Source organism: Dendrobium catenatum, unplaced genomic scaffold (assembly GCF_001605985.2).
Source record: "Dendrobium catenatum unplaced genomic scaffold, ASM160598v2 fragScaff_scaffold_1601, whole genome shotgun sequence".
Lineage (NCBI taxonomy): Eukaryota > Viridiplantae > Streptophyta > Magnoliopsida > Asparagales > Orchidaceae > Dendrobium > Dendrobium catenatum.
The window spans coordinates 23,041-32,592 of record NW_021320063.1 but is presented as its reverse complement, the minus strand read 5'-3'; the positions used below and the strand labels follow the sequence as shown (position 1 = coordinate 32,592).

At 35.4% G+C, this 9,552-nt stretch overlaps 1 protein-coding gene across 3 annotated transcripts; it reads left to right on the top strand.

Annotated features, from left to right (window-relative positions):
* Positions 1–496: 496 nt before the first annotated feature.
* Positions 497–8,700, top strand: LOC110091839 (receptor-like serine/threonine-protein kinase At1g78530). 3 transcript variants are annotated; one of them, XM_020816089.2, is made up of 6 exons: positions 497–712; positions 836–1,021; positions 1,109–1,447; positions 1,528–1,782; positions 1,865–1,998; positions 8,012–8,700. In XM_020816089.2, exons 2-6 carry the CDS (start codon positions 886–888, stop codon positions 8,195–8,197), a joined length of 1,050 nt encoding a protein of 349 aa, XP_020671748.1. In that variant the 5' UTR covers positions 497–712; positions 836–885; the 3' UTR covers positions 8,198–8,700. The 3 variants fall into 3 exon arrangements, with proteins under 3 accessions (XP_020671748.1, XP_028556682.1, XP_028556681.1); XM_028700849.1 differs by adding an exon at positions 2,483–2,545 and having other exon boundaries at positions 497–1,021; positions 8,012–8,145; XM_028700848.1 differs by having other exon boundaries at positions 497–1,021.
* Positions 8,701–9,552: the final 852 nt, after the last annotated feature.

Sequence of the window (9,552 nt, the reverse complement as noted above, 5' to 3'; positions counted from 1 at the left end):
CACGGTGGTACTCACGGGCCTTGTCACCCCACCCACTTGACTAAAATCTTTTTCATTATCTTCCCTTTTTATTTCAATTAAATGCTGTTTCAATGTATATTTTAAAATTTGACTCAAAATAAACGAAATTAAAAATATCAATAATAAAATACGGAATAAAAATTCACTAAATATTACTACGGATTTATCTTTCATCAAATTAAATACTAATTATTATTATTTAACAAAAACTTCTTATTTTATTTTTTTTTTATATTACGTAACTGGAAATATTTAGCTAAGAGCCTAAGAGTCAAATATCAATTATTTAGTCGAGCACTTAAAAAAATAAAGTAGACAAAGCCAGCTCATTAGCGAAGCTAAGAAGCAATAATTAAGTTCAGAGCATTCACATGACTCCGCGATAAGCTTGATGCATTTTACACCTGCCACAGCCACCGACACATAATTGCGGTGTACATACCTCCCTCTAGAATCCGTCAACAAGATTTGCAGCCGATGAGTCTGACTTTTGCTTCGCAACATCGAGCTTATGAGAGGCGGTCAACCAGAAGTGAAGCCGATGAGTCTGACTTTTGGTTCGGAACACAGCGGTTATTCAATTCGCTGTTGGTGTACGCGAAATGTACGCGAAATGTAATGTACTGAAAATCTGCTCAAAAATCATTTCGTCAACTCCCTTCTATGGAAAGGAAGCTACTTCTTGCATGAGGTGTAAAAGCATTTGTACTAGTTCATCATTTGCACATACACAGCATTTCCAAGTCAATTTTTGTGAGATTTTATGATATCAAGAACAGAAATCATCACTTGCAATATTTTTTTTTAATCTCAGAGGCCAAATTGGCATCTAGCTGAGTTGTGGAATAATTTCTTTTTGAAAATATGGGTAGTTCACCTCCACTGGTGTTCTACATTACGATCTGCTGTATTGCTTTCATCATATCGAAGATCATTATCTCCCTCCTCTGCTACAAAAGATGGGTACGAAAGCGAAGGATAATTGAAGATAGTTTGTCAGGTTAGTTTTTAAAGTAGTTGCAAGGTTATCGTTCATATTCTCAACGCACTGTTAATTAGATCAGAGCACTAAGATTCTTGAAGACAGGTGGAAAGATGGTATTGTTTCGATCGCCAACAACTCAAGCTCTCAGCGCCAAAGCTCTTATGAAGAAGACTATGAAGCTAACTAACAAAGATATTATTGGTTCTGGAGGATACGGCACAGTATATAAATTAGTTGTGGATGAAACCACCGCCTTCGCTGTGAAGAGGCTCAACAAGGGAAATGACAATAAGGATCTTGGGTTTGAGAGAGAGCTCAATACCATGGGAGACATAAAGCACAGGAACATCGTTACTCTTCACGGATACTATATTGCACCACAGTTCAATCTTCTTATATACGAGTTGATGCCAAATGGAGGTTTGGATGCATTACTTCATGGTAATGTTGATTGTCCTCTCTGAAGACCGGACTTTTTTCCTTACAACTTCAGTTATCTTATGAATTGTATAAATATTCAGGGAAATCAGCTGCAGAAAAACCTCTTGATTGGCCTTCAAGGTACAGAATTGCAGTTGGAGCTGCTCGGGGTTTATCATACCTTCATCATGATTGCATTCCTCACATAATCCACCGGGATATAAAATCAAGCAATATACTTCTGGATCAGAACATGGATGCAAGGGTGTCTGATTTTGGCTTGGCAACGATGATGGAACCAGATCAAACTCATGTGTCAACAATGGTTGCTGGAACTTTCGGTTACTTACCTCCAGGTTAGGACTGCAATTTTTCCATCTTAAAAATCTATATTTTCCATTTTCATGACAGAGCAACTTATGTCGTTTTCTTTGACAGAGTATTTCGAAACAGGCAGAGCAACAACAAAAGGAGACGTTTACAGCTTCGGCGTTGTCTTGCTTGAACTTCTTACGGGAAAAAGACCAACTGATGAATCATTTATTGAGGAAGGCTCCAGGCTTGTAACTTGGGTAAATGTTTTAACCACAATATTAGTCATTTTTAGAAATTAAATCATGTTTTCCGTCCAGATTAATTTATACACTTTAAACTAATCATATAATCAAAATACTATTTTACAAAGGAATGCTTAATTCTCGGTTAATTATGTTAGCGATCATAGAATCAAGTGCATTTTCTTGAAGAATTATTAACCATTTTAGCAGCTAAGATTTAGGCTTCCTTTGGAACGGCTTTTTTTAGTGCTTATTAAATCGGAGTTTTAATAAAAAATAAAAAAAAAAAATTTACTAAACTTCGTTTTAGAAAGCAATAAAAAAACCGTCCCAAACGAAACCTTAATGCCAGTAATTTACGATCAACTGCCATAAGCTATATTGTAAGCTTTCGATGATTTACTGAAAACGTATTATTCATTCCTCATACCTGGATAGTATGATTTTGTCATATAATTTTTCATTTACGTCAATTTTATTTTTATTTTTTTGTTTGAAGGGATTCAAACCTTTACCGTTTTAATAAGCAGATAAGCCAAATATGACCGTCGCATGACTGACGGTAAGTTATTATTATTATTATTATTATCATTATTATTATTATTTCAATATTCATTATTGAAATATTCCATGAATATATCTCAACTGTATTCCTTTTCACTTCTTTTGTCTAAATAAGCTTACGTGTATTTTATATTCTATACAAGAAATGATATCAATTTGTCTGTAACTCTTTTTTAACATGGCATCAAAGCAATATCCTTTGACTTTCTCAGGATTTTGACTAAAGCTATTTCCAATTTCCCCGTTATTAGAATCCATATGGCCGACTATTTCCAACAACTTCGCTTCTATATTCAAGCTTGACCTAACCTTGTATTGTGGGTTTCTAAGAGATTTACATGCTTGGTGGGGGTTTAGGAATTTGGAGAAATTTTTTAGTGGTTGGATTAATTTTATTTTAGGTGTTGGTCGAAAAGAATGGGCCGGTCAAGTGGTTAGGTCATATGCACAATTCTAAGGCCCTCATTAGGGATTTAGATCTAAGGTTTTTTATGGTGGAATTTGAAGGCTTGAAACCACTTGAAAATATTAGGGTAATGTCTTTAGATGTGATAGGCAATGTTTGGTGAAATTCCAATTGATTTTGAAGATTAAGGATGGGGAAAAATCAAGACTTAGTTAAGGTGAACTAGTGTAGACAGATATTGACTAGTCTTAAATTTTAAATTAGTAGAGAGGCTTAAGTTTGTTTTGAGGGGCTAAATTGGTCAAGCTAAATGAACTTATCGTGTTGTCTAATCTTGGTTTCTTGATCTAAGCTATGAAAAAATAATTTGCTTGCTATTCTGTATTGGAGCCCTACTTCATTGAACGTGATTCATATATCTCTCCCTAACAAACGTCGTTGCTCCTTAATGTGACACACCTCACACAATCGTTTAATAGGACCCCACAGTGGCAAATAACTCTTGAATCGTCTCTTCTATCTTTATCTTTTAAGGTGGAAACTATATCCTAATATTTTGGTCATAGAACTTATACTCAAATTGGTCAGGCTAAATGAAAATTTTTGATATATTATTGACATCACTCAAGTTATTTTCATTGTAGTCTCATTTTGAATGATATTGAGTATTGGTTACCCTTACAACAATCTATGTCATTAATCCTATTTCCTCCATCATTAGTTCCTATCAATCCTATATGATATTCTTTATGAAAAGAGCCTTGATTGCTCTATGCTTTAAGTTTTTATTTGTGCTTGTTTTATTACTTTTTAAGCTATACTAAAAATATATCACAATTTTTAGGAGAATATTATATTTGCTTCAATATCATAGTTTTTTTCCCTTCGTCATCTCCTCTTCTACATACTCTATGTCTCTTATACTTGATGATTTTCTCCTAATGTCACTACAAATTTTGATATCAATGCATCAAATGCCATTGCATCACCTAAACTTGGAGGACTACTCTTCAATGATGTAGCCACACATCACCCATTCAATTTAAGAAATTCCTATTGTTTGACAACCCATACATTCTTGAAAATGTAATTCTTTATCATATCTTTAAGAACATTAACAATGCTAGTCTATTATCTCCTCATTCATCAAACCCGCCCCTATGTTGAAGCTTGATCATCATTGCCAAGAGGCTACACAACAAGAACTTCAATCCATGCATAAAACTCATACTCAAGAATTAGTTTTTTTTTTCTTCTGAAAAGTTTTTTATTGAATGTAAACAAATCTACAAAATCAAAAATTTCTTTTGATGGGACTTTTGAGCATCCTATATTCCATATTTTTGCCAAAGGTTGTAAGCAAGAGTATACTATTGAGTTTAATGAAATCTTCACCTACCTAGTTTATTTTACCTATTAGCAGTCACTTATAGTGGCATTTCCTTTCATCATTTGCCTCTTTTTCATCAATGGTGAACTTAAAATAAGGTTTTTATGCATTTACCAATTGGTCATAATGTTCCCTCAAGCAAAATTTGTCAACTCTAATGAACTCTTTATGACCTCAAATGATCTTCCAAGCATGAATTGCAAATCTTAGTGACGCAATCAAAAAACTTGGCTATTCTTATAGACCATATGATCATATTTTTTTGTTCATTGCACTATTATCTGCATTATCCTCTTCTATATATGGCAGATATAATCAACACCATAAATAGTATGGTTAAAATTTTAGCTTTTAAAAGAGTTCTTCAAAACACATTAAAATGAAAGAAGTAAGATGCTTACATTTCTTCATTAATCATAAAATATCTTTAAATTCTACTATTTATTGCCTCTTACCTCTTATCTTCACCATCATACTGACATTACTAACTTTAAACATAACTCCTCTTCTTTGGAATCTCAGTCATTTCAGCTATAAATGATATCTCCTTCATTTTTCAAAATAATTTCTACCATAAGAGAACTAATTAGATTGAAATTTTTAATTCTATCATGGAGAGCTTGCTAATTCTATTTTCTTGTTCAATTTATTGCTTCTTGGGTGAAACAAGCATTAGCTTCACTAAACCTCAAGATTCTGGGCAATTTCAAGATTATACCAAATGAAAAGTTGACTTCTATATCTTCTTGAGATTGTGGGGTAGTATTACCATGTCTATTTTATTATATGTGTGAAACCATATATGGCAAGGGTCTTCCTTATTAATGATTGATAATTAAAAAAATTATATAAGGCAAGGGTCTTCCTTAATGCCTGTAAATAGGATTGTATAATCTATTAAAAAAATAGTGATCAACTTGACTCTCACTCTCATTTTCTAATAATATATATACAGTAAAGCTAAAGGGAGCATTTGCTCATTCTTGGCATGCCCCTACTTTAGTATTGAGCACATTCTAACTCACCAATCTTTCCTGGGTACTCGTGCTCGCTCTGACCGGCAACTTCGCATGAGCCATCCATCTAATTTCGAGTCCTAGACTAACCTACAGACCTGAGGTTCTTGATCTTGCCAGTTTTCTTCACTGCTCCGACACACAATAGCTAAATGATCCTGAGGCTCCATCTCAAAGATCTAAACAGATCTTTAATTAGTTCCTCAATCCAACATCCTACATGTCCACCCCTTGCACAGCACCTTGCGCTCTCCACTCAGTATGTACACCCTTGTCCAACCACAGCATGATCCGATCTCCATGTGCACAATCCTACCTGCGCGGTACTAGCAAGTGCTTGCGGCTCCACCTGCGCAAGAACCTACTCCTATGCACAACATCTCATCGGAGATAGCCAATCCAAGAAAACCTCTTTGCTACTTTTCTACGAGCTTGACACCACACGTTGGAATCTCCTGTGCCAATGTCCGATTCAAAATTTCGAACCTGATACCACATGCTCTCCTACACCTTCCACTATAGGAAAAACGTCATTTTTCGTCAGACATTTTCATCGGAAAATGGCCAAAATCCGTCAGAAAATTACATTTACGTCGGATTTCCGGCGGGAATTTTTTCGCCGGTTACACGCACGTCGAAAAGGACTTCCGGCATAAAATAATTCGCCGGAAACATTTCCGACGTATTTCCGACGGATTTTTCGCTGGAAAATATTTCCGTCGAATTTTTAATGCTCCGGATTTCAAGAAAAAAAAATCAGTTACACCCAACAGGCCCATTGCTCCAGGACCCCAGCTCGCACGCAGTGGACACAGCGCTCAGCGCTGAAGCCACGACCGGCTTTGCCCGCCCACGTGAACCGCCCCGCCCGAGCCGCCGCAGCCCGCCTTGCCCGCCCACGTGAGCCAGGCTGTCCGCGTGTACCATGGACACGCATTCGGTGGGGTTCGAACCCCTCCCCTCATCTCTCCATGCGCGGAAGTGCCGCGGTATCTGCCATCTAGTCAAGAACCAAAACCTGTTTCCAGCGAAAATGCATCGGAAATTCCGTCGAAAATCCGTTTGAAATTCCGCCGGAAATGCATTCGAAAAAAATTCGTCAGAAAACCAATAAAAAATTATCGGAAATTCGTTGAAAATTTTCCGTCGGAAAGCCGCCGGAAAATCCGCCGGAATTTGTGACGAATTTATTTCCGCTGAAAATTCTGTCGGAAATGAGTTGTTTTCCTGTAGTGTTCTGCGCAAGATTATCCATCTTCACCGTTAGCTCCGTTCGACCCTACCTCATTTGTCAGTTCACATTTATCCCTTCCATCCGCTCTCGAATATTGTGAATCACCTTATCACTCTCCACCGTCATGTGCAATCGATCCACTAGCCACTTGATCATGCTCAAGTGTTTATTCAGCATGATTTCTCCACGTGAACAGCTCATTGTCCAAAGGGAACCTCCTCCTCCTTTGTCTCTTTCTTGATTACAAGAACCGTCTTCTTCCTCCTTTGCCCGATCAGCTCCACCAAGCTCTGATACCTCTTGTTATGTTTCTTTCCTGAGAAAGAACAAGTATTCTTGAGAGGGAGAGAGAGAGGTAAGGAAAAGGAGTTTTTATTCAATTAATCTTGACGAGGGCACATTATATACATCATCCTACAACCACTATTCATAGGAAATTCACATTGGTGTGGTGTCTTGCGAAACATCATAAACTAAAATTGGACCAATACACAACAAAAGATGACATCTAAAGGAATAATTTGTTGGGAATTCAAGGGCTATTAGATGCAAAATATTTTTCATGAAACCAATTACTCACAAATTAGGTCATGAGGTATGGCCATTTACAACATCTTGAAATATATGTCCTCCGGGATATATATCCTAAGGACTTCACACAAATTATGCATGAAAAAGTTAGAAACTAATAAAGAAAAGATGTGAAAGGAGAGAGAAATATAAATCTTTTCTTTGCTCATTACATATTGAAGAAACATCTTTCGATGACTACTTAAAGAAATATGAAGATAGAAAATATACTACCCAAACCTTTTTCCCTCCAAGAGTAAATATATGTCACGTATCAGCAACATAATTTCATACTACTAAACAACAATAGACAAAACAGAAAGATCATAAAAATTTTAACAGGCATAATTTCATTGTTTTATTCACTTTTTATAAAAATTTTCAATCGCCCAACCAAAGAACTCCCTAGGTGTTCAATTTCAATACATTCTATCTAATATTGTTGCATATCTTCTATGAAAGAATAAGTTTCCCTAATATGTTGTGCTGTTCCAATGCATCTCAAATATGTTCGCATCTTGGGTATTGACAAATTCTTAAAAAAGTTTATGGTTTTTAGATAGTCCTATAGGATTGCCAGGACAAACAAAAGAATGGAACAATATTTTCATTCCTAAAGAAGCCCCGCCATTAATTGCAAGATACTACAAGATAGAAAACTAAGGTTTCATGTTGTCTCAATTTTCCCAAGTCATTCTTCAATGCAAATATCGTATCTGCATTGAATCCTCAATATTGATTATATAGATATTTGTTGAAAATTTCTCGACCACGTGAGATGTATTATAATTTTACCCGTTAACGTGAGGCCATTGCGATATCTTCTTACTTCACTAATTTTATGACAGGTTAAAGGAGTAATGGAAGAAAAGAGAGAGGAGCATGCAATTGATAGTGGATTAGTATGTTTTCCCACAGAAGAAGTCAAGGAAGTATTTGCAGTTGCAGACAAATGTCTAGATCCAGACCCCTCGAAGAGGCCAACCATGTTTGACGTTGTTAAAATGCTAGAACAAATAAAGTCAGATAAATAATGTTTTCGGATTTGTTCCCTAGCTGTTCAGCATGAGATGAGGAAGGCCTTCTTCCAAAAATATTTTGAGCCTTCAAGACTTGAACTTCATCTTATTTAAAGGATGGATTCAATGAAACAAACAACAAAATCGCCTCTGCACAGCATAATAAAAAAGATCTCCAAAGAAAATGGAGTCTCCAATGATGGAAGTTTCTGCACAGTAATACTGGCAAAAAATGGATTGAAGAAATGAAAAATTGAATTGACAAAGTTCTCTCTCTTTTTTGAGCTTTGAAGATCTAATTATCTTAGCCAAATTTGAATGAAACCAGTACATAGAATAACGTCATTCAAAGCATGTATTTACTAGACAGAAATAGAACAAATAGTTATTCGATACTTTTCCTCAATGTATGACCTTAATAGATTTTTATTTGAAGGAGCCTTGTGATGAGTCCCATATCACCACAAATGTATATTTAATCCAATGTCAATAAGAATTGAATCTGAAGAGTAGGAATAAGTTAATCTTTATATCACATCTATCTTAACTATAATCTGCATGACCTACGATTTTCATTAGCTTGAAGCACATTATTTTGTTCTTGAAAGTTGTTTTGCGCACTTCTTTGCCATTAGTGTGTACAAGGGCTAAAACTTTGGTTGCAATTTTCTGATTGACAATTTTAAATTTCTATTCTTTAATTTTTTCTTGAATGGCTCAATTCACTACCACATTGCATCGAGTGATCTTAGGCGGGGAAACCTTGACATGCTAGCTTCTTGTTGATACCAAACCTCATTGCTGTCATAGAAACCAAGTAGAGATTATGCTATGGAATTCAATCAAGCATAACCAATACTTTTCTGTGTAAATTATCGTGTAGCAATACTTCAAATTTCCCACAACTTATATTTAAATCAGCTTCTGTACACTTGAAGAAATCACTATGGTTGTGCTGAATTCAGTAGTTTCAAATCAACTGGTTCCTTGAAATGTACAAGTTTGCTCAAATTTGGTCCAAAAAAGTAGTATTTGGATTGTTTAGATTAAGGATCTATTTGGGATAACTTTTCGTTGTTTTATTTTTGGGATAGTAATCATAAACTTTATTCCCGTTTTTCCTTTGTTTTTCAGAATTGTGTATAATGTTTGTAATTAGAATAGTTAATTTCATTTCTCCAAGCACCTTGATGATCAATTTTATAAAAATGTTGCAGCCAGAAGCTAAGTTGAATATAATCTGTGAAGATTTGCAAGTTTTTTTTTTAAACTTCAAAGAATCCAAAAACCTAGCCTTTATCAATCAAAAGCAACAAAATAAAACTAATTTTTTTTCTTTGGAGTGTGTGGGCATCGAAAATTCATGCCTC